The 25,849-nt window shown below is 39.7% G+C and overlaps 1 protein-coding gene across 1 annotated transcript; it reads right to left on the bottom strand.

The window, feature by feature from the left end:
• Window positions 1-17,968: 17,968 nt before the first annotated feature.
• LOC147893451 (uncharacterized) lies at window positions 17,969-25,596 on the bottom strand. Its single transcript, XM_087386206.1, has 5 exons — window positions 25,467-25,596; window positions 25,068-25,317; window positions 22,417-22,788; window positions 22,219-22,277; window positions 17,969-18,839 (listed from the first exon to the last, which is right to left on the bottom strand). The coding sequence occupies exons 1-5, from the start codon at window positions 25,557-25,559 to the stop codon at window positions 18,825-18,827; spliced, it is 789 nt and encodes a 262-aa protein (XP_087242332.1). The 5' UTR covers window positions 25,560-25,596; the 3' UTR covers window positions 17,969-18,824.
• Between the last annotated feature and the right edge of the window lie 253 nt (window positions 25,597-25,849).

The following is a 25,849-nucleotide window of genomic DNA, read 5'->3' as shown; positions in this document are numbered from 1 at the left end:
GTAATCTTCTTCTTTTCTTTTCTTTAGTTCATCATGTGGACAGGAAGCTCTTCAGCCTCACATGATCTTCGAGATGCCATCTTTCGGGAGTTATATAACATTTTGGGGCATCCTTCCACTCCTAGGGAGTTATACACATACATGACGGGTATTCTAAACACCCCCCAGGAGTCGGTAGTACAGACTCCAAACCACCCCAATCCTACACCAGCTAAGATTACCCCAGTGAAGTGGAGATAGCCTAGCAGGCTACAGAGCCGAGCCCCTTCTCCCCCTTTTAGTTAGGAGGCCCTTTTGCCTTGCAGAACTACCGATGTACTTCCATGCAGTCGAGAGTCGCTTCTCTAGCTACGAGTGGCCAGCGTACTCCCATGCAGTCGATACTTGCTTCTCCGGCTACTACGAGTGGCCAACGTACGAGCTTGACATGCCAAGGCAGCAAGCGTAGTAGTAGATAGGGCAGTGGGGGATGCATGGCATAGTGCTTTGGGGGGGGTAATGGTGGGGGCAGGGATGATTCAAATGATGCAGATGTGCTAGAGGATGATGGTACGATCTTCTATGACATCACTCAGACAGGAGGCATCTTGATGAATGCACGGGGAAAGGACATCATGGACTTCATGCGCTCTATATTTTCTAACAACTATAGAGATTGCTTTATTCACTACAAAGATCAGCGATAAAAGTTGGCTGATGAGACCCTTGTTGTTGTTTGCTCTAGGTATCCCAATCCCCCCAATGTTCAGTTCATAGATAAATGGGCCAAGTCAAATATTGTCATGATACTTGCCAATAAAAGATCTTCGCTTAAGAGATAGGCACTAGCCGAGATTCCAGGAGAGAGGGAGGTCAACCACCAAAGGGCCAGCTCCACACCACTCACAAGCATGAGTAGAAGAAAGCAATGAAGGCAGCGAAGGTGGACCCCAGTCTACAGCATGTGGAGGCACGAAGGATCCAAATGGAGCAATATGGAAACATGCATTTTGGAGCAGGGGGTGTTGAATCATGGGAGGCCCAATTTGTAAGTATCCATCTCAAGTTATATTGTGTTTATGTGGTTTATTAGGAGGTTGTTTCTTTGTGCTAACCACTCTACAAATTGTGTCATCTTGCAGCTTGATATCATGGGCATTTATCCTACTCCTGTCGAGACAGCCTACCATCGCCACCATCGTAGAGGAGATACATAGAGGCACTTCTATGATGACGGGTTGATTATTGAGGAGCAGTATATCTAGGCTACTGGAGCGCCCCCCCAGGTATCTAAAAGTAATTAAATAATGTCAATATTGTATATAAAGATTTGATTTTTCATACATTGATACAATATGTTGTCCCTCGTTTACAGGGCCCTAGGGCTAATCAGGAGCGAAGAAGGGAGTGAAGAAGGGAGCGAGGACGTGGAGAACTTAGATTAGTCATAGAAGTAGTGCTAGCTACTCTTCTTTGTAATTGAAGCCATTGGCTTGGCTTCATGCCTCTCTTGTATATACACTCCTTTTATTTTTTGTACTTGAAGCCATAGGACGTGGCTTGGCTTTGTGCTATATGTACATACAAGCACTTTTTGGGCTATGAATTAATAATATACACTCCTTTTATTTTTTTGGCTTTCAATTTCCTTGTGCAATGTTCTATCAATGAATGCCTTGTGAACTAAATGTTTTGGAGTTGTAATGTTTTATTCAGAATTATAATCATTGGCTATAAACGTGCTTGGAATCATGCTAATTAAAATTTGGTTGGTTGTAAGAATTGAATTGCACAATGTGGAAATGGGATTCTTGTAACCACATAGCATACACAACATACATAGCATTCTGTTCAACCACACAATTTTGCTTTTATTAAAAAAAAAGATTCTATAGAGCATCTATAAGTGTGTCTGTGTATGCGTCTTTCTATTTTTTTTAAATTTCTACAGAGCGTCTAAAAGCGCATCTGTAGGCATGACTGTTTGTTATATAGATGCACCTATAGACACGGCTCTATAGATGTGCAAATAGACGTGCCCGTAAGTTTTTTTAAAAGTTAAGGAAATGCATCTGTGTGCACATCTATGGGTACTTTGTGTTGTTGTGAGGAAGGAATACATAGAAGAAGAAAGGAGAAAGAAAGAAAAGAAAGAAGAAAGAAAGAAGGAGAAAAGACGAAGATAAGGAAGGAGAGAAAGATGGAAAGAAAGAGAGGAAAGAGAAGAGGGAGGAAAAGAGAAAGAAAAGCAAGGAGGAGCAAAGTGAAGGAAGGGTAGGATATAAAGAGGAATAAGTAGAAGAAGAAAGGAAAAAGAGAGAAAAGGAAGAAGGAAGAGAGGAGAGAGGAGAGAGGAGAGAAAGAAGAGTAGGAGAGAAAGAATGAGAGAAAGAGAGGAAAGTAGAGAATAAGATGAGTAGAGAAAGAGGGAAAGAAAGAAGAGAATAAGAAGGGAATAAGAGTAGAAAGAGAGGAGAGAAAGAAGAAGAGAAAGAGAGGAGAGTAGGAATAAGAAGAGAATAAGAAGGGAATAAGAGTAGGAAGACAGGAAAGAAGGAAATAAGGGAATAAGTAGAAGAAACAAGGAGAAAGAAAGAAAGAAAAGGATGAAGGAGGAAAGAAGGAGAAAAGATAAAGAGAAGAGACTAAGAAGAGGAGAGAAAGTGAGAAAGAAATAGAGGAAAAGAGTGGAGAGTTCCTACACCCATCACTGCAACTAGCGCTTAAGGCACTAGCTACATGCCAACGTATGCATGAAAAGAAAAATAAGAGAGAGAGAGAAAGCATGTTCTTACCTAGAAAGTACGTGTTTTAGGCATGACCATGGATAATACCGCTCAAAGTTATATGTTTTTTGCCCTATAAAAGAGTGGATACATACAACTTTTAAGAAAACTAGTTTGTGAGAGGAGGAGTTTGGAGAAGCATCATATTAAAGGAGGGGAGAGGAGATAACCACACATTTGTATGGGAGAGAGAAGATACACATCCTCTCTAAAAACTATAATACCAAGGAACATGCCCTTCCTTGAGTTAGTTTTAATTTGCAGTTAGCATAAAGAAATTTGAATTTTTTCCATAGTAATTTGAATTTGGCACAAACCTATTTGTATTTTGTTTATCGTACCTTGATTTAGCACATAACCACATATTTATGTGGGTAGAGAGTTGGCACAATTTCTCTCCAAAAATTATAAGACCCAGGAACATGCCCTTCCTTTGGGTTTATATCTGTATTTAGCGCATAGCACTTCTAATGTAGTACATAGCACTTTGCATTTGTCATATAACACTTTGCATTTAGCACATAAGCAATGTAGCATTTTAAGACCAAGGAATTTGCTCTATGTTGGATTCTTAGAATTTTGTATTTAGCACAAAAAAATTTGGATTTTGCATATAGCAATTTGATTTTAGCATGCAAGACTTTGCATTTGGCTTATAGTACATTGCATTTAGCACATAACCACACATTTGTGTGGGGGGAGAGTTGGCATACTTCCTCTCCAAAAATTATAAGACCAAGGAATGTGCCCTGGGGTTCATATCAATTTGCATTTAGCACATAGCAATTTTCATATCACATATAGCAATTTGAATTTAGCAAATAGCACTTTGCATTTGGCACATAACACTTCACATCCAGCACATAACCAATGTTTGTGGAAGCTTACTCTCAAAAAATTGTAAGACCAAGGGATTTTCTCTTCCTTGGGATCTTAGCATTTTGTGTTTAGCACATACCAATTCGCATTTTGTCATGTTTCATATAGCACAAGAAAGAGAAAATAACTGTAAAAGATAATAGTTGGGGTGAATGTTACGTAAAGAAAAGCAAAGCAACAATCTGTTGGTATCCTAGTCTCATTGTTAAGATTAATGTCTTTCACCCTTCTAAGTCTTCTCCATTGGCGAGAGCATCCACATCAGCTTGACCTCTGATATGACATAGCTGCTTATGTTTGATAGTACAAATTTGCTTGCAGACTGGAAATGTTTTTTGCTTCATTGTGCTCTCGGGGGGTTCACCTCACAAAATTTTAGTATACCTCGTGCATTCAAAAGAAGGGGTATTTTAATTCAACTTTTTGAACAAATTTAATAGGCCGATTACAATAACAAGAGGGGTTTTTTAATTCAATTTTAGAAAAAAATCATAAGTTAGTTTATAAGTAAAGAGGGGTATTTTTATTGGGGGGAAAATTTTAGTTGAGGGATTTTTTAAATACCCCTTGAATGCACCTGATACATAGGGTTTCTTAGTAGTGCACCCCTTGAGACTGTGCTAGAGTTTCTAGAGCTAGTACCAGAGCCCCTAAAATCTGTAATACAAGGAGGTGCTTCTAAAGAGAGTTCACTAGAAAAATAGTTGAGAGAAAAAAAAAATCTTTGCTTTGTCCGCAAATCTTTATAACGAGGGTTAAAGGTGTAGCTGCAATTATAGTATCCAACAAATATTGTTGGTTGTCTCTTTCCTTCTTTCTTCTTATTCTCTTCTTCTTTCTCTCCTCTCGAGTCGTGACTCTTTTCCTAGAATGGAACCATCGATATCTTCTAGTGAACTTCAAAGTATCATGCAAAGACATAAATGAATGGATTCTATTCATTTCCAAGGCAAACTTTGCCTTAAGCCTTTTCAAGATTGTTTTCCTCCTGACATTCTCTCGATGTATGGATCGACTTTTTTCTAAGATTAATAGCAAACTTAGAACTCGTCTCTTTCGAATTTGAATGTTACATGTGTTAGATGAAACTCTATTTGGAGGATGTTCTAAACATATTGTTATATTTCTTTCACCTACATTCGTAGATAAATCTAAAAATTAATTGATGAAGAATGTGAAAGTATTTTTATCGAATAAAGTGTTAACACACATAAAGAATTAAATAAACAATTATGTATATTATATAGATTGTTTAAAACACATTTATTATAGAATGTTCAATACCAATTTTCTTCAAAAATCAAATGTCCAAACTTTTTAATGAATAAAGTCTCATATTATTTTGTTCTAGATCTCGTTGCATTCTAATAAGAAGTGCTCCAAACCTATTCAAAGCTACTTTCAAAGAAGTTATTTCTAATCTAAGCTTATTAATGTGAGCTTGATTTTGTTCTTGTTCCTTGGTAAAAGTTGCTATTGTCTTTTTGACAACTCCATTCTATTGCATGTAGTTTTTCTTAGCCTCCAACACATGTTTCTATGACCCAAACATAGATTTGTTCTACTATGTTTTTTATGTCGATTTTGTTACATTGAAGGGCATGATCATCATCATTAGTTACATGCAATGCCAATTCTTTTGCAATGTCTTCAACTCGCATCATCTGAGAGTTTGTCCCATTAATATTTTCAAGAATCCTTTGAAAAAAATGGGATTTTATTTTTGTTATAAAGAATGTGATTTTCGATAAAATGGCCTCCTTGATGGGTCATTGTTTGCTTGGGTGTAGCCATTTTTTGTGAGGTTCAAGAAATTTTATGTATATAAGTATCTTGCATGACTCATAACTTATGCATTGCTCAATGGAATTTGGCAAAATTTGTCTTCAAGTTGTAGTACACATTCCAAATTTGAACATGAGACCAAAAAATTATGGAGTTACAATTACCGTTAAAGCATTACAAGAGCTATGTTACATGTGAAGCATGCATCTTGAAGAGTATGGGATATAGCAATTTATTCAAAGACATCAAATTTTTATTCTGTACATACATGCAACCAAGTAATCATTCAAAAGTACACTACGTGAGCTTCTCCTCAACCCAAGGACACACCTAAATGAGAATGTTAAGTATGTTAACGAGCCTCCAATGTTGTGCTAAAGTGATGCACACCCATTTGAGGGCACGCTCCATAACTTTTTTTTGATTTGTTGAAAACGAAAATGGATTGAAAATTTGGAGCCCGAACTAGTGGGACTACTGCATGGTGATTCTAAAACATTGATATTGTTGATCTTGGTATCTAGATTCACCCTAAACTGGAAGAAGTGGAAAATATGCAATTTGTGCATGTGCAAATACCTTTTTAAAAATCCAACACTATTTACAATTTTGAATTGTTTCTTTTTCCATGCACTTATTTGCTATATTGCTCATAAGTATGCCAAAGGTCATTGCATTTCATTATACATAGCATAAAACTAAATAACATGCCCTTTGGCCTATTTGTGTTTTGAAGCATTTGAGGCCACATTGCACTTGTTTGGGATATCTAATTCTATTGACATGTATTGTCGGAGGGACCCATGTGCTTGTGCTTGGAGCTATGGAACGCGTCGCTGGAGAGGGTCGTGCTAGTAGATAGGCGTCATGAGCATTGTAGGCTGCGGTAGTACAGGAGTCATTAAGCTTGAAGGAGCTTGGAGGAGCAAGAGCGTTTGGAGCCGCTTGTCAGTAGAATGGCTCATTGAAGCACTTCAGCATGTGTGCTGGTCAGCCGTCTCACTGTGGTACTACCTTTGCTGAAGCTTGCCTTAGGAGGCAAGGCTTGTATTGCCTTCCGGTGGGCATCTTTATCCAACACAAGAGCTTTAAGCTCTCTCTCTCTATATATATATGTAGAGACCTCTTAGAGTGTATGATCACAAACTCAAACCAAGTTCTCAGAGGAATCGCTTTCTAAGGATAAAACAACTATCTCTTTCTTTCAATACTAAATAGACTGAACTCTCAAGGCGAAATATTTCAATGATATTTCTTTCTTTCATTAGAAGAAATCTCTCTCGCATGAATCCTTACAAAGAAACACTCGAACAACTCACTCTCAAAGGAATGACAGAAATATCTAAGAGATGAACAAAAATTTTCTCAAGGCGAAATGAACGGAAATGTCTTTCAACGGAAGTGAAGATCACTCAAGAGAAACTCTCGATCTAAAACTAAAAACTAACCTAGGAGAACTGAGAGTCCTAAGTCATGCATATAACTAATCTAGGATACTAGACCTAAGCTCTAATACCATGAGAAAACATGCATGCCTAAGGATCTATGGAGCGGTCTAAGGTGGATGGAACCTATGTGGAAACATGATAAAGAGAGTGCTCATGACATCTACCTCAAGTCAATTAGGTTCCAAGATAAATTAGCTTGGACTCATAAATAGAATCTTGAGTGAATGTGCATTTCTCTCTTATACTCAACAATACATGATTGGCCTCTTATATAGAGATTGCCCTTTGAATAGTCAACATCTGTGGGATCCTCTGATCCACATCTCTCCTTATGGATATCCTTGATCCACATCTCCACATCTTGTAGTCCACATCCTAGGGTGGCTACTTTGATTCTTTCCTATACCATACCTTAGCCTTTAATCTATGTGCTCATGGCACCATATCTCAACACCTTCCCTTGGTGCCATGATCCATTGGCTACTGCAAGGTGGTCAAATGTGAGTTTACATTCTCATTATATTATTACAACAATAGTGGGTTGGTTTTAGACTTGCCTAATGGCATGCTAAAATAACATAAATTAAGAAAGGGGACCCCTTGATGTGAAATATATGAACAATTATGGGACTCCAACGTGGGTCCCATGTGACACATCCAATTAACATAAATACATATTTTTTAATGTACTTAGGGGTAGCTACATCCACCACTAAAATACCTCCAAGAACTAGCATAGTGGTCGCACCAAGCCAACCTCACTATTGTGGTCATGAATCTAGATCAATGTAGCAAAGCTGCATGTAGATAACACATGGCAAGCTGCAGATAGATGACAAGTGGCAAGCTGCAAGGGTAGATGCTAGGACAGACTATAGGCAATTTGATGCACAAAGATGCAGCACTATAGGTAGACTGTAGGCAGTTTGATGCACAAAGATGCAACACAGAGACTACATGAAGAAGAAAAGAACTGTTTGTGTAGTGACATGTGTCGAGCTCTGTGGTGTTCTGAATAGTAAGTTTTGACATATTGCATCTCATTACTATGCTAGTATGGCAATTCTGGCAAGAGAGCAATTCTTCCCAAATTTCAAAATATCATTGACTAGCATGTCGCATCGCGTTTGCAAAAGTATCCCTAAAATAGTTATGTGATTAGCTACACCCGATTGTGCATTGACTTAACAAGAATCATATCACATCACAAGGTAAAGGTGATCTACTATAACTATGGAAAGGAAGGTCATATTGGCAATCAAAGCCTAAGGTAATGAGCATTAGTTCAAGACAAAGAAGTAATATGATCATGTGTTCTAGCTCAATAAAAGCAAGGTGTACAAGAGCATGCATGGCACTTATTTTTGTATTGACCATTTATAGATATCAAAGTCAAAATGCATTGATAGCAAATAACTCAAGCAAAAGAGCTATCACCAAATGTGCCACGAACATTGTAGTTTTTGAAGATGCCAATTCTATTAGAAAATGAACTATGTGTTGAAAGGCATAATTAGTGTGCTTGGCTGATATAAAATTTTGACATGTAGATTAAAAGCATTTGTGACATGATCTTTAAAAAAATCAATCCATTAAACCCCAAAGTAAATACCTTGGTGATGACATTAGCTATTAAAGACATTAGAGATATCAAACTACCTGTTGAAGATGTCAAAGATATCATAATGAATAAAATTCACTATAAGTTCACTACTCGAGATTTGAGTCTTGGCCATCATAGCCCAAATCCCTTTTGCATGTACTTGAAGTTCTCCCATTCTGTCGTCTACTCTTTGGGTCCATGTCTTGGCCCAACCTATCACATGCATTGCACCATCAACCAAACTCACCATAGCATGTTCCATTGCACATTCTCACATGCAAATGTTCATTTTGGCCTTGCCCAACCAGGAGATGATCCTCCATTCCATTGATTGCTCTTACTCATGCCATGTAGCATGTCATCAAATATTCCACAATTTATGGATGTCTACAAATTCACATATCTAGCATTGTCAACTACTTATTTATGATTCCTCATAACTATGATGTCACACAGATTTCTTTACATTCTCATGCAGCAACATCTCTATACTCCTATCCATCTACCCATTATAACATATAAACATATGTCCCACCAATATACATGGATGATGACCAACCTTATGACCCATACTTTAACAATAAACATTGTACAGTGTATAGGCTAGCAATAATGCAAAAATTAGTAGGGAAATATGAACAATTTCTCACAATGAGCAAAATTTGTGGCATAAAAGGTTCAAACACTTGAATTTCCAATCAATACAGTTGATGGAGGAGATAAGATGGTGCATGATCTATCATAGATCAATAAAAGGGCATTCTATAAAGGATGTGTGCACCTTTGAAATGTTCAAGCCTTTAAAGACAATGGCAAAAACTCAACTAGGAAGTAAGATGAGATATCTAAGAAATGATGATTGTAAGTGACAATTGCTAAGAGTATTTGTCATAGGAGTTTGTAGAGTGTCGCAAGAGCAATTGCATCATAAGGAATATTAATACAAAAACTCTAGGATTGAATTCTCTTGTAGAAATGAAAATTTGGATAATTTGTGAGAGTGGCTAAGGTATATGGGGAAAATAAGTGGTTTGGAAAATCTTTTTAGGTAGAGATTAAATATCACAATATATCTTTGATTAATCACTCACCAACCCATGCACTCAAAGACATGACACTAGAGGAATGGATGGAAGTCAAGCCAATACTGAGACATCTTTGATTATTTGGTTCAATAGCATATGTTCATACTCAAAAGGGCAAAAGGAGCAAGTTTGCTTAGTAAAAAATATAGATTTTTTGGATACACAAATTAGACGAAGACGTAAAGCTATATAATTCAACAATAAAGAAGAGGTCTTACGAATGATGTTATTTTCTGATAATCCCAAATAAAGTATATGCCATGGTCATGATCCCACATAAGAGATGTTCTAAAAGAAAATCAAAATACTAAATTAAACAATTAGCATGTAGTTAAACAAATAGGGGAATCATTGATGTAGATGTATGAAGATCAAGAAACCTTAGGTGTAAGTCTATACAAAGACATCAAAGTCAACAAATGCTACTCTATGGAGAAAAGTTGATCAGCTTGCATCAATATGTAAACCACAAACAAGATTGCGAGAAAGCTAGTGAAAGAAGCACAACACATAATAAAAGATCCATGTCGGTTCCTAAAAAATGTCAAAGAACTAACTCTTTTTAACAAGCAACCCGTCCAAAACATTGGGATTTAGTCTATGGAGGACAAATCTAAAGGCATTATGAAGAAAAGTCATGGGATGTTATGGATCTTTCTTTAGACAAAACATGGTTGCAAATGTAAATTGAATCTAAATGACACAATGAGAAATATGTAAGGCATGAAGTTTATCATCAAGATGAAGATGGTAGATTTGCTAAAATTTTTACACTTGTAATCAAAATGAAGATGATTAGATTATTATCATTATGCATGCACTTTGGACTTGCATGTTTAGCAAATGATGTCACTCAATGGAGACTTATGGGAACAAGTTTACATGTAGTAACCACCAAGTTTTGATGTAGAAGGAAAAGAAAAAATGGAATAAAAAATAAATAAAGCACTTTATATGGCTTGAAGCAATCGCCAAGGGCATGGTACAACAAAATTGTGGATGATTTGATGCAATAGTTGGTCAATGGAAATCATCATATTTAATTCCTCGAATTTCTCCTAGGCTATGTTGATTTGGTTCTGTGCTACTGATTCTCTTGCTCTGTCTTCATTCCTTGATTTGTTCTCATTCTTTATTCCTTCAGTTGGCAATTTGTCACTTACCGACCCGACCTCGATGAAGGGGTCTTTTTGTTTAAGGTTATGGATGATTTCCTTGGCCATTTTCTTATCTTCCTTTCAACAAATCCCAGGCTCATTCAGATTTCTAGGACTCCTATGGGGTGATTCTTATGATCTTGTTACCACTTTGGTATCAACTCTGTTAGCACCATTCCCATTGTCAATGCACAATCATCTTAGTTGCATGCTTTTTGTAGTATCTCAGGTCATTTCTTCCACCACTAGCATTCTCTCTTTTGGTGTGCCTCTTTACCACAAAAGTAGCATGCCATGTTTGTGCTCTTTGGTCTATCCCCTTGGTAGGGCCTTCTGGGTTCTCTGTTCACTTGATGGGGACACCGCACTTGATGGATGCCAGTGGTCCTTTTGTGCTGATGAACAAGAACTCTTCAATCATGTGGATTGAGTGATCGCAAAAATGTTGCAAGAATTTCTCGACCGACACTCATTCATTGTATGGACATAATCCTTACACTTATGGAACTATACTTTCCTTTTTGGGGTGCCTCTAATTCCCATATCCTTCAAAAGCTTTTTCAACTCCTTTGTCTTGACCTTCATGTCTTTTTAAATCACCAATTCATCTTCAGCTTTGCTTCATTTCCACTTCTTAGAATAGCACCTTTTTTTGTTGGGGTTTTTCTTGAGTGTAATTTCTCTAGGGAGAGTCCTTGGCAAATTGTATAGTTGGCCCAAACATGCCCATCATTGCTTGTACTATTGGACTTGGTTTCCACCGTTGTGATAGGTGTGAGGATCAACTTCTCCATTCATTCCAAAGACTTGTTCAAATCCCCTACTAGAGGTGGGGGTTATTGACTCTCTTGGTCCTTGCCTTCTTTCTCCCTCTGTTTCATGTCTTCTTTGGTGAATTGCTCACTTTCTTCACTTTGGGTATCTTCTTTGGTCATTGTTTAGAGTCCTCCTACTTGAGCTTCACTTATGGCTATCCACTCATCTCTTATTGTTGATATCTTTATCAGTGTGACATCCTTGCATTTGCTATTTTTGACATTTAATACGAGTTGGTTTAGACTGTTCCCATCATTGGCTTCTCCTAAAAGAACCAGTTCATTTTCCAGTAGGATCACCAAATGTTGATGTGGTCTTGCTTACCGGTGCTTTGGTTCATCTCATTGTACTTTGTCCTCAGCTTTTTCTTTGCACATTACTCCAATTTATCATGTTGTGCTTTGCCCTTTGCTTGGGGATAGTGTTGTTTTCATATGGACAAATGATGGTTTGCCTCCTCACAAGTAGATAATGAATTGGGATTAATATTCTTGCATTACTTTGCCAAATTGATAGTCAAAATACAAAGCACAATTAGGTTGCACTCTATGCACATGAGTATTTCTAGCAACAAGATGACCTTAACTCCTTGGACTTTATATACAAGACACTCTAAAATGTGGGGTGGGGTACTACCCATCTACATTTACTATCATTAGCACCTAACGCATTGGAAGGTCAAATGCCATTACATTGTATCCCAATGCGGGTGGGTGCTACTTTACATTACAATCATTCGCATCTATCCATCGGAAGGGTAGGTGCCATTGCACGGTATCCCAAATTGCTTTGACACTTCTGACTTGTGGATCCTATATGATCTCTACTTATGACTCTTAGATTTTGTATCAGTACATCTCGTGGCTCTCTTATGCTTGCATACTCTGGTGCCGCAACCTGTCTCTGATGCCTGTTGAATCTCTCAACTATAGCAACATGCACTCTCTCCCTTGTCATCTAGTGCAATGGTTGCCTTGGATTTTGTGCAGTGAAGACCATGTTGACTTGTGAGAAAGAATCATCTCCCACTATGCCTTGCACTTCACCCACACACTAGTCCTTGACTCCTCTACTTGTCGTATTCCTACTCCTTACCCATTCATTATTGGCCTAGGTGTATCCATAAGATGTTCACACAAGGGTTCACCAATTGTGTTGAAGGGGAAACGAGAGGTGGTAGGGGAACAGGTGGGGGAGGGAGGGGGGAGAAAAAGAAAAGAGCGGTAGGTCAACTGGGGGTAAAAGTTAGAGAGGGAGGGCGTTTAGAGGCGGGGTAGGCATGCGAAAGGGATGGTGGTAGTAGGCAGGACAAGGGGGGTGACCTCCTCTCCTGCATGTGGTTGGGAATCATGTCCTAGCAGGGAGATGATATATCAAAAGACCATAGAAGACCTCTCCCTTAAGTGTTAGACATCATCTTGAGGGGGGCCTCTTGGCTTGCTGCTCCTGGATGGTGGGGGCATCATGCTTTCTCGTTATCGTCAACATGCAGGATGTCTTTGGTTTAGTGTCGCTCTCTTGTCACAATTCTTCCAGTCCACATGACGAACCCCCTCGAATGGCTCAACCAACGGATCTATTTGTGCTACAAGGAGATCTATCCTCTTGCCTCTCACAATGTTATCTTGGCCAAGGATATAGGTAGGCGGAGAGACACAATCTAAAATATGAGGGTAGGCTCTGGCAAGGTGCCCCGTCTCTTTTTACACGAGGCACAACTCTAGAAGCATGGTCCAAAAGGATCACATACACATGGCCCATCATAGAAACTATGTCAAAACCATAAGAAGCTTTATGAATATTTATAGACTACCTCAAACCAAGGTCCGTACAAAGTTTCATGACCATCACACACATACACGTATGGTATAAGCATACCAATGCACAATTTGTTTAGCAGTTCTAATACATGAGAGCATGTAGGCTAATGAGAGTTTCCCTAAGAGGAATTGATTTATCTTGAACCTACTCAAGGCATCACAATTGAAATGGAAAAATATCAAACAAGTGAGGGTGTAAGAAAACCAAGTGCAATAATTGCTAGAATAATAGTAGCTTTAGGCTGGCAACACCTAAGATCTTTCAAGTACAACGTTTAGGTGGAGGGTACACTCAATGGCCATACACTTTGTTAGTGCTTGTCAAACAGTTACACAACTTGTTAGGAAATGGAATTGAGGTGGGTGTTCAAAGAGAATCTCCAAGAAAACATATTTCATACAAATACACATTAATGCAACAAGGGTTGCTAAAAGCAACAGAGTCAAGCCGAAGAAGAAAACCAAGGCACTTTGAGGTGGGTGTTCAAAGAGAATCTCCAAGAAAACTTGTTTCATACAAGTGCACATTAATACAGCAAGGGTTGCTAAAGCAATAGATTCAAGCCGAAGAATAAGAGCCAAGACATTGGGATAAACTAAAGGTGTGGACATGATGTGAATGTTGTTTTAAGTGCCTCACATAGCAAAGACAGCTCTCAAAACAAAACAAAAATGTTGGTACAAGCTCGCACACATCTAATGGAAGGCCCAATTTTAAAGCCACGATGAAAGCTCTTGGTTGAGTATATGCCATTGGATAAAGGGGAAGGGTGTTGTATTATTAGAAGCACTCAAATCCGCACCTATCCAACAACAAACTTGGGAGAAAATGAGAATGCCATACTACTTTTCTAGATCTTGACAACGAAGATGCTCACCATAGCAATTGAAAGCAACAACATCTCAGATTGTGTGTTGTTGGAATCGATAACTATTGTTGAGTGAAGATCGCATCCTTACAATCATTCCAGCTACTTGGACAATGCTTTAAAAACATGAGTGGGAGTTCCTTAGAGCCTCTTGTTTGTTTGTTTGGGGATCCAACATCCTATCAAGGAGGCTCAGGACTTTACACACTATGGCCACCGCCCATGCATTTATTGAATCTCCACCGTGGGCGGCAATCTTTCTTGTCCATGAGCCTTCGACATGCCCACGGGCAAGGCAAGTGGGTAAGCACTCTCAACACATGCACAAGGCCCACCAAGCTTGATGACTTGTAGTACACATCAATCACCAAGTGACACGACTTGCACTCGCCAACGGGCTCTCAAGCTTCACTCTAATCGTCCTTACAGTGTTTCCTATTGAAGTCTCATCCAAATTATTACATGGAGGCCATCCCGTTTTCTTATTGGAGGTGCTCCCTTCTTGCTTTTCACTTCGCCCATGATTAATATAAAAACTTGAATGATTGTAAAGTGTTTGTGATATTACTTTTTTTTTCATTAGACTTACATAAGTTGGTGAAACTAATGTCATTTGCCTCAAAAGCATTTCAATTGCATTCGAATTAAAAATGGGTCTTTTAGACTTAAGGACACGACTTTGGAGGTAAAGATACTTTAGATTTTGAATGTGCCACTTTTCTTATGCCTGACGTGTGTTAGTGAAATTAATGTAGTTTGCCACAAAAGTCCTTGAATTGCATTCGAATTAAAAATTAGCCTTTTAGACTTGAGGACATGACTTTGGATGTAAAGTTACTTTAGACTTTAGAGCATATTCAATTGATAAATTGGGAATCGAGCTTAGGTAAGAAAAAAGGTTTATTGTACTACCTTATAGCTTCCCAAATGTTTATTGTATCATAAGAAGTTGAAACATGGCAAATTGGTAATGTAGATCAATGAACCAAATGGGATTGCAATAAGCTAAACATTGGTGTGATGTAGGTGTTACTAGACAAGGACCTCATAGTTCATATGGGGAAAGCAAACCTTGCATTTGCTATGAGTGCTAATCTCATAATTGTGAATTCTAATATGCAAGCCCTTTCCCCACTCATTTTGGACAAGTGCACAACATGAAAGTAGAGTTGAAGAAAAGGTGTCTATACATGTTTTAGGGCATATTTCTTTTTTTCCCCTGAGGCGGTATCAACCTTTCCTCTCGTCTAACTTTAAGGTTGTGCATGCCTCATTCATATGAAAGGAATGCAAGCTCTAACCACAAATACTTAATTGCTCAACTATATGTTTATAAGATCACTATAATGCACACTACACATACATCATCCCTTGGAGCGCGGAGCTTGGCTCATGTGCCTATAGACTCACAAGTATTCTAGAACTACAAATACTTAATTGCTCAAACTATCTATTTATAAGATTGCTATAATGCACACTACACACACATCATCTCTTGGAGCAAGGAGTTTAGCTCATGTGCCCATAGTCTAGAAGAAAGTTTCCCAACTAATGAGGACTTTGGATGCAAGCATTTTAAGGCATTCTTGGCCGCCCTTCCTATCCAATCCTATGTCCAAGAGTGCCAAAGGTGCATGGAAATTCTTCTAGAAGAAAGCTAAATTAAGTGAGTCTGTCCAAGAATGGTTATGTAGTGTAAATGTGGAATAATAAGCTCTTTGACTCCCTATTCAAAAAAATCTAATTGAAAGTCCCCTCGTTTCATGGGAAATTAAGAAGAAATTATGGCAAATAAATCTTTTGTGACCAAAAGTTGCTAAGATGAGAACATTTGGCAATTAACATGTATTCTAGCAAATAGTTATAAAGAAAACACCAACTTTTAGGAGACTATAAGGTCCTTAAGATTGAGAAGGAGGTATTTATCTTCGGGATTATAACATTATCGAAGAAGGTAACGATAAGATGGGGGATAAAGATAAATTTGAGGGGAGGAACTAATAACTCGCATATCAGCAATGTTTATAGTAGAAGGTAGGCAATTTATTCTTAGTTCAACAAGAATAAAGGTAGAATGAGCATGACTACTAAATTAAGTATTTGTTAATCTTACTAGTTTGGAATTGACTTAAGATAAAGCAAGTATTTGCTTTTATTTTTGCTTTACTATATGTAAGCCTTTGACCATTGATATTGAATATGATATTTGTTGGAACCCCAAGAATAATGAACAGCACTAAAGACCATGCTTAAAGAGGGGTTATAATTAAGGAGTGGATCTGCTATGAAATTCATAGACCCCAAATTAACTTAAAAGTTATCCTTGGACGTCGTGACTAACACAATCAAGGAGTGGCTCAAGCAAGAAGTCTAGGCAAAGCTTTTGAAAGAAGGTTCAACAAAGAAAGAGAAAGAAGCTAGTAGGCATTCAAAAATGTTTTAAACTAGCACATGGAGATACTTTGAGATAGGGCGCAGTAAGGGAGAGCACGATGGTGTAGGTGCTTGCGTGAAGCGTGCTTTGCGTCGATACCAGTTGTGTCACAGTGCCGATCGCTTCAAGGATGCACATGATGTGGTGTGGTGGTGTAGCCAGCACTTATCCACTCGTGCTATCTCCTCGTTTCAGTCATGTGATGATAGGGTTGTGAGCCGGTATTTTTACATATGGAAGGCAAACAATTGTATAAAAATATGTGGTCTTCATGTATATAATATTTAAGATATATACTTGCCACCAAGTGTTATGTGTGTTTTTCTAAATGACCGTGCCAAAGAAGCATTTCAATCAAACCTTTAAGAGGAAGAGGAAGTATTGGAGGTAGAGCTTATGATTTTGAAAAAACTTAAAAATGAACGAAAAAAGAACTAATGTAAGCTATTCTTTGAAGTTCTTAAAACCTTTCTTCAAGGCCCTTGAATAAAAGTAGAAGAATGTGTCCTTAAAAGACTATGTAAAGGAATGTCGTTCCTCCCAAAGATCTCTATGAATTGTAAAAAATGAACTTTAGATTGATTTAGATGGTGTAATCTATGATATACATGCTTGGAAAACAAGTGAGGACAAGTACTCGTGAGCACTACCTTCAATTGGTTCTATCAAAGGAAAACAATTGTCAAGATGAATGAATGATTAATTTGCAACACCTGTGATGAAAGCCCGTGTACAGGAAAGTTCGAATCATTTGCAAACTTAGAGAGAGAGAGAGAGAGAGAGAGAGAGAGAACCAAAATAGTAAGAGGCCACGTGGCGAAAAATGGACACGTGAAACCCACTTAAAGGATGAGCTCTTTGAAACACCATGTGACACCTCCCATCCTACCTCTCAAATAAAAATAAAACCCTAGACTCTAGTAGAGCTTATCACTCACATGGATTGACAATAGGTGCTCAATAAAGCTCTCGTCCTACCTTTGTTCTATCTACCACTAAATCAATTGTGATGAGCACCGTCAACCTATTAGCCCTCAATTGTTGCCACTATGGGCTTATAAGAATAAAGATCTCGACCAAATACTAAATCGTGTTGGTTTAGCAACTAAAGAAAATTCTTGAAACTGGAGTTGTGATCACATTTCAAACCTTTATACTACCAAAGCTTTCTTCCCTAGCTAAAGACTCTTAGAAGCTATACTTTATCCTTTGATTATGAATGCAAAAACCACTTTATATCACAAATCTCAAACAACTTGACATGGAAATTACTTGGATTCAACTTTATGAGAGCACTTTGATTGGGCCTTACTAGCTTACAAAAGGTCAATGTTGTAAAAGGTTACAAGGTCATAAGGGTTACACCAAGTCAGACTAAAGTTTAAAAAGGACTCAATGCGAACATTTAAGCTTGAGAAATGAGGAATTTCAGCAAATCGCAAGCTGGGTAATAATAAAAGGGAGGTTCAAGAATTTAAGCTTTCCGAAATGAGGAATTTCATCGAGTGATAATAAGGGAGAGTTTCAAGACTTCAACACCCCGAAAGCATGCTTGGTTTAAAGCCATGCTTATATGCACTCTTGTCGAGATATAGAACTTCAATTCTTATTTCATTTTCTACCTTCCCCTGCACTTCTTAGGTTTTCAATTTCATTGGCTTATCCCCAACCCTTTCTTTATGTTCCATAATTCAACTAGTGCTCATAACCTAGCTACTTTACTAGAGGTTTTGGGAAGGATTAAGCATTCTTGTATTGGAAAAAATAATCATGTTTCTTTGTGTCATTTTCTTCTATGTTACCAAACATGGCCCCTTCCCTTGATAGGCTAAGAATGCGGCAAACTTTACCAATTCCTTAACGCTGTGCAAGGTAAGAGACTAGTTAAATAAATCCTAATTTGATCACCTAAGTTTTAAACCAAAGGCCCACAATTGAGCATATGTGTTCCACCATCCCAATCATCGCTAAAATCATCAACCCGCACCTCTTTCAACCACCTAATACCTCTCCATTTAAACAAACATGTCTCTACTTGTCGGTGCACACTCTCTATCATTGATTGGAAACCTCAAGAGATTCCTACTATTTCATCCAATTGCCTATCGCCAAATTCCCTACCTTCCTCTAACCTTGATATCTTGAAATGCAAATCAAGCAAAATCACCAAGAGGTAACCTACAATTGCAAAATCAAGCCAAATTAGTGCAATTCCAAAACATCAAATCAAGAAGTTACTACAACGAGATTTGAAGCCTTGAAATTCTTTTTTAGGACAAAGAGTTTTAATTTTTGTTTCTTCATAATGGACAAGATCATATCCTCGTCAACATCATGGTCTTTCACATAGCTTTACAAGGGGTAGGAAAATGGAATTCAATATATTGTTGAGTGCAATAATGGTTTTTCCCCTAAGGTGCATCCTTATTAAAGAAGGTCCATATTTGAACCACAAAAAAAAAAACTACTTTTATCTTGTGATAGTTTTCCATGTTCATGGGATAGTGAAGGAATCCTAAGACATCAATGAGAAGGGTGCATCTTACAACATGGGGATGCAATGTGACAATGCCTAGCACACACTCATTAGTCACACTTCGTACATACCAACAAACCTGCTTCATTATGCCAACCGGTTTGACGAATAGACCTCACTTGCAAATTGAGTATTTCATAGAGATGGAAATTTCAAATATAGGAAACCAAAAGTCTTGCTCCAATGCTAAACAAAAAAAATCAAAAGACTATATTCAAATGTTCATGTCTTGTGCTTGATCTTTGATTTCTCAAGTACATCACTATAAGTAACACGTTCTTGACCTTAAACTCACACCAAAAAGTGCTCGAGCAACCTAGATTGACACATGAATACAAAAGGTAGACCAAAAAAGAAGCGATATAGAGTGAATAAACTCCAAGTACAAAGCTAGAAGGCCAGAGAGGCCACAAAGTATATACACTCGAAAAGAACATTTGTTACGAGGATAATTTCATGTTTACTTCCCATCTGCAAATCCCTATGATGGGGTTCTACAGCAAGATATAGGATCTGTTTATGTAAAGCAATCAAGTATATCTAATGGTAGGGTTTGGTTCTTGGCCACACCTCCGAATAGTGCTATAGATTCCCTATAATGAAGGAGCTAACTCATCAAATGGAGGGAGGTTGCCAACCTGTCCTGCTAGATATGAGGCAACAATCCTCCACTAGATCTGATCGTGCGCATATCCTCCCTTGGCCTTCAGCAAAAAACTACGTAAACAAATGTGACACAAACTCGTCAAGCTTCCCCCTTACAAAATGAAGCATCCTGCTTGTATTCAAGGGGAATTTGCATAGCTTAAGTCACAGCCTCCCAAGTGGTTACGGGTGGATGAAGGCCTCTCGGACTCTACTTTTGATTTAAACCCACCAATGAAGGGCTCCTTTGGTGAGTACGATGGTGGCCAGGTAGAGTTTGTCCATTTCTTGATCCATTCCTCCTACTCTTATGGGGTTACGGAGCCTCAAAGCCTTGAGGGTCCAGTTCTATGTCCACTTTGAAACACAGAGGCAAGTTGGAATATTTTTAATCATGTATATCTAGCTCAAAACCTAGCTTTTGGTACCATGATAGAATATGCAGCAGCAAAAGAATCGTCCACGAGATCACACCTTAGAATCTACATGCTACTTGGGATGTGCGCACATACATGACACCACGCTCAGAGCTGAGTATACACAGATATGATAACCAATAATGGTATATCAAAAAACATCCAATAGATAGGACCTAAAACAGGTACAAAGGTTGCACTCACACACTTCAGTATGTGGACAGCAGGATGCTATCCACTAGTGCTAATACTAAGGCCACATACTGTTGCCCACACTTCTGCTCTCCTTTTGCTGCGTGCCTCTCAAAGAGGTTTGCAGAGGCTATTTGAGGAGCCCTAAATGCCGTCAGCTTCCCTTCTGCACTTCTTGTGGTCTGCTTACTGTCTGAGCCCTTCACACATGTTGAAGTCAGCTGGAACCTGTGCTCTGCTGATGCCTTTGCTCCACCTTTTCTAGTGCGTGGAGTGCACTTCTGATGGCTGGATCTGGGCAGTGACTGACTGCTGCCTTCTCCTGCTCCTTCCAGTGCCTAAGAATGCACTGCCGTATTGCAGCCTGCAATGCACTTCTGCAAGTATCCACAATCCCTCACACTGGGTGCCTTTTATAGAGGGCTGAGAGCCCTCTGTTCTGCCGACTAGGATTAGGATTGCCCCCCTCAGCCCACCAGGCAGACCCAGTCTGTGGACTTGCCAACCAGACCAGCACTTGGGGGCCTATATAACACCCTACTGGCTGACCTCTTTGCTGAGGCTTTGCCCAGCTCTGCAACCCACCCTATAGCCCTTGTGCCTCACACCCCATATGTGAGAGTGGACTGTTTTAGAAAGTAGAAGGCTTGATAGTAATAGGAACTCCTTCCACATCTGCTCTAATACCAATTGTATTTCCCCAACCTCAAACTCACCCAAAAGCACTCAAACAACCCAAAATGGCCTGGTGAACACAAGGGGTAGACAAAAGTGCCGTTCATTTACATAGAAAGGGATATGGAGTAAATGAACTCCAAATACGGAGCTAAAGGGCAACAAGTCTGCACATACCGAAAAGAACACCGCCACTGCAGTAACATCTTGAACCCTTCTTCAATGGCCCCACTGCAACAAAGAGGGAGACCTGAGATGAGTCCTTTGGGGTACTTCTGATGCCCTCCAAGAGCTGCAAATATTTGCTGCACAAGATGCTGACTTGCGGGGGTTAGGTACATCTTGCATCTGCAAAATCCCTCTGGTGGACTTCTGGAGCAAGATGTAGGATCTGTTCCCTTTGAAGGGCTTTAGTGGAACTGCCGGTGGGAGATGGCTACTGGTTAGGTGCACCTGGTAGATGCCCTATAATCAGAGAGCTAACTCATCACAACAGGGCAGGGTGCGATGTTAGGTACATGAGCACAGTTGGCGATGTCCTTTGGCATGCCAACCCTCCTTGTCATGAAGCATCTTCCATAAAAAGGACAGCTCGCGTAACCCTTACAACAGGGTATCGATTTCAGCAGCTAGCCAACCATACTATGGCTAGCCTTATTATGGTGAACCAATGGACTACCAACCTTCGTGACCTAGCAATGTCCCTGGTTGCACACGTTAGGCTCAAGGCCATAGCAACCTAATGGGTAGATCCACACAAACACACACACACACACATAAATGGCCAATGCCTTATTACAACTGGTCATTGACCTTATTAACTCATGGCACATCAAATCATGGATCAATAAAGGATCCACATCAATAGGTCAGCTAATTTAAGAATGCATGTTCTTTTGAGATTGCAGAACGTGATTAAGTATCATTGGGAATTACAACATCACATTGTAGGATGATGGGGACCGCTTCGCAAAATTTAAAGAGGAGGAAGGGGGAGAGGATCCTGGCAAGTGTGTGTGTGTGTGTGTGTGTGTTGGTTGGGGGAGGGGGGGGGGTTGGGGGAGAGAAAGAGAGAGAGAGAGAGTCTTTGTACTTTTAATATTCTATGAATAGTAGCCCTCCTTTCATCTACTCGCCACATTGAATCTGTTTCTGCACTTTTCACCAAAACATCCAAATGAGATGCCTGGATTAGAACATGTATGCAGCAAAGCTAAATGAAAAGAATTTGCCTGGCCAATAATGATTTTCAAATTCTAAGAAACTCCAAAAGATTTTGGGCCAAGCAAACCTGATTGCCAATGGTGTTTTGTCATCACTGTCCCATGCGGAAAAAAGTTAGGAAAAACCTTCAAAGTTGATGCTGAGTTCAACCGTCCCCCATCAAGTGTTGACATCGAGCTCCAAGGGTTTGTCAGCCTGGACAGCCGATAACTCTGGTCCCAGTTGGTTGGTTGTCCTCTTGCACAAAATCCAACATCCCACTTCTCTTCATTCCTTAAACCATAGCCTCTTGCAAACCTATCCAACCTTTCCTCAGGGATTGAAAATGGCCTCAAAGTTGTCTCAGTAACCTCATAAGAGCTCGAATAAACTGCAGGACTCACCGCTTCACTACCGTGATGAGCTTTGCCACTGGAACCAATCCCATACCCTTGCACTTCTGTAATACACATCAAGAAAGACAAAAGCATCACCAAAAGTATTCTACAAAAGCAGCACTATAAGATGAGCTTTGCTGCTGGAAACAATGCCATACTCTTGCAATTCTGTACTATCCATTATGAAAACCAAAAAAATCACCAAAAGTATTCTACAAAAGCGACTACAAGAGGAGAGCATTGCCAAAGTAGCTTAATTGACACCATTGAAAAGCTACATCAAGATGGACCGACAGTGTTATGTGTCCAAGGAAATGACCTGAGTTAATAACGAAGAGACACAGATAGCATATCTAAGCAAAACAAGTCAGCCCAAAGATGATTTTGCTATACAAATACCGTAGCTTATACCATATTAGTGTGATGCATTCCAAATTCTTGATTCTAAGAGGAGTATGTGAAAATATGCCACTTGGAAGGTTACCAAACTAGCATAATTTTTCACCCATCTTGTCCTCTCTATTGATTCAATAGTTTTCAGATATGCATATAATACACTACTTCAATAGGCAATAAAGTAAAATGGATGGCATAACTAAGCCAGATAAGTAAAGCAGCAAGGAGTCAGCCTCTAAAAGCTTATACCAAAAGCTCGTACCTTACTAATGACATATCAACAGACCTTATGAAGTTGTGTTTTTTAGAAAGTGGCCATGCAAAACTGTAGGAGGTATCTGCCTCTCAAAAGGCTTAAAAAGCCAATATACAGAGATGGCGTCGCCGGAGCTCTATTTTTCTCTGTGAAATAGATGGTTTAGTTTGGCGTTCCTCTGTTCAACGGGTGTTGCACTCATTTTGAGATATTCTGACAAAAGTTGGCCACCTCCTCCTCTATTTCACCTTCGATTCATAGTGGTAGTATTCAAGTGCTTATGACATATATAAGAATCGACAGTCGCTATTAGAGCGATAACGGGACTTGAGGCCTATGGATTTAGTGTGCAAGCAAGAGTTGTGAGAGACACTGATCTTCACCCAATGGCAGTAGGGATACGTCAAGCAGAAGAACAAGACGCTTTACCACAAACTGGATCAATTTTGGTCCTTAACGTATTTGTTGGTATGATTCTTATGTGTGGCAGGTGAAAGCTCAAAAATTGATAAAGTGAACTTCTGGGGGTTGACCGCCCAGCAGACAAAACAATCAGCCCAGCAGAAAGCAAGTTGGATCCATAAAACGATAATTGCCATACTTGCAAAGGCCTTGATGATCAGCTTTGGTATCATGCAACCTTCACAAATCTGGCTTTCTGCATTTGGAGCTACGATTGATGTGATGAGGAAGCTCAGGCAATCTTGTTCTAAAAAATACCACGGATTTGTCGAGCTATGCAGAATGCGGGTGGCAACCATACCACCAGCTCTAATGGAGAAAGAGCACATAAAAATTGCAGCAAACGACTTTCACATTTGGAACGGTGTAATACCATCCGACTATCGCTTACGCAAGATAACTGCCGCATAGAAGGGTGTTGCAAATATTCCCTTTGACAAACTAGGAATCATTGAAGATCCAAAAGGAAAACTGCTAACTGCAAACACAAAAGCTTCTTCAGCTAATATTTCACAGTAGTTACCTTGAACTCCACGGGCAAAACGACATTTGCTCCCAAACTCACAAGGCTCACCCTCTACCCGTAGAGGGCAAAGACAAGCCTTAAAGGTAGTTTGTAAAGGGGGAGGCCCCTCGCTTTGTGGGTCTTCCATAGATTTCCTCTCGTCGTCATGAAGAAAGCTACATCTATCTCTATAAGGGCAACTCCCTTCAATGAAGAATTTGCAAGGTTTGGTCTTCTGCAAGACCCGCCAATCAAACTTGCTCCCTTCATCTTTACTGGTTTCCTGTCGTCATTGGCAGATTTCCCCTCCAACCCCTTCCAAGCCACTGATCTCTTTGTAGCTCGCTTCACCCTTACAGATTTCCCGTCCTCCTCGCCGTCGAGGAAACTACACTTGTCTCCATAAGGGCACTGCCCCTCCATAAAGAACTTGCAAAGCTTAGTTTTTTGAAATTCCCTCCAGTTAAACTTATCAACCTTACTTGCAGCTCCTTTCCTACCGCCGTTTGCCTTCATGGTACCAGACTTCATGGCACCAGAAACTGCTCCAGGAAGCGGCAGTTCCTTTGCTTTGGAAGCTACAGCCATCGCTGGTGCTGGAATACTCCCCCCTCTCTCAGTGGGCTACTTATGCCTTTCCGTGCTGTGGGCAAAATCACTGCCTCTAAGTTCTGATTCCCATACAGTCGTAACTGCATTATCTGGCGGATCTGGATAAGTACCGAGCTCCGCGTCCTCTTGTTGGACATGCGTGGCTTCTGTTGGAGATGCCTTAACCCGTCCTCCAAAAGGGGTCGTATTAAGCTCTTCGTCTCCGTGGGCAAAAGCACAACCCTGTTTATAAATGCAGGTCCCAAGCTGGAAATGTTTGCAGAGTCTGGTCTTCCAACGTGACCGTGTGGGGGTGGAGCCATCGGGCTCTAAAGTTGAAACCCCAGCTCGTGTAGATCCACTGACACCATCCACTCGATCCTGCATAAAGCCAGCCCCGTCAAATACGGAAGGCAGCTTCTGTTCAAAGACCCCCTTGTTTCTACTTATAAGATAGGCGTTATTGTGTGCAATATCGCTAATAAAACGCTGCCCTTGAACGACAGGAAAAGATCGAGAATAGAGAGAACGTGGAAGACTGTGATTGCCAACGAGACGATGGCCGAGGGATCCGCGACCGTAATCTGAGAAGCTGTTGCTGGTTCAAGTGCCATATTGCCCATAGTAGGAACTGGAAGGATTCTGAGCGGAAAGCAAACGAGGTTCATCGAGGAAGGCTGTACCGTTGTAATCTCCACGGTGAGAGCCCGGGAAAGACTGAAAGTGCGCGGGATCAGCGTTGGTGAGTCTCTTGAAAGGAGGCTGCACAGAGGTGCGTGGGTGTTGATGAGGGCTCATGCTGTTCCGAGATTCTGCGAGATACAGAATGTTGGAAGGCAGTTTTACGTTTTCGACACCCGGAATCAATCGGCGACCCCAAAGGATGCCAGACAAGAGGCAACACGTGTTTGCG

The sequence above is a fragment of the Dipteris shenzhenensis genome, chromosome 15 (assembly GCF_047967505.1).
Source record: "Dipteris shenzhenensis isolate YYH24624 ecotype China chromosome 15, Dip_SZ_1.0, whole genome shotgun sequence".
Lineage (NCBI taxonomy): Eukaryota > Viridiplantae > Streptophyta > Polypodiopsida > Gleicheniales > Dipteridaceae > Dipteris > Dipteris shenzhenensis.
Note: the sequence above shows the minus strand (reverse complement) of the source record. Positions and strands in the feature narration are given on the sequence as shown.

Bases quoted from the DNA above. Each gene is read 5' to 3' on its own strand.
- LOC147893451 (XM_087386206.1), bottom strand. From the start codon at position 25,559: ATGGGCAATATGGCACTTGAACCAGCAACAGCTTCTCAGATTACGGTC. The intron at 25,318-25,466 runs GTTCTCTCTATT...GGCTTTATGCAG, and splicing joins TGGCAATCACAGTCTTCCAC to GATCGAGTGGATGGTGTCAG. The intron at 22,789-25,067 runs GTACTTATCCAG...TGTGTATTACAG, and splicing joins ACAAGAGGACGCGGAGCTCG to AAGTGCAAGGGTATGGGATT.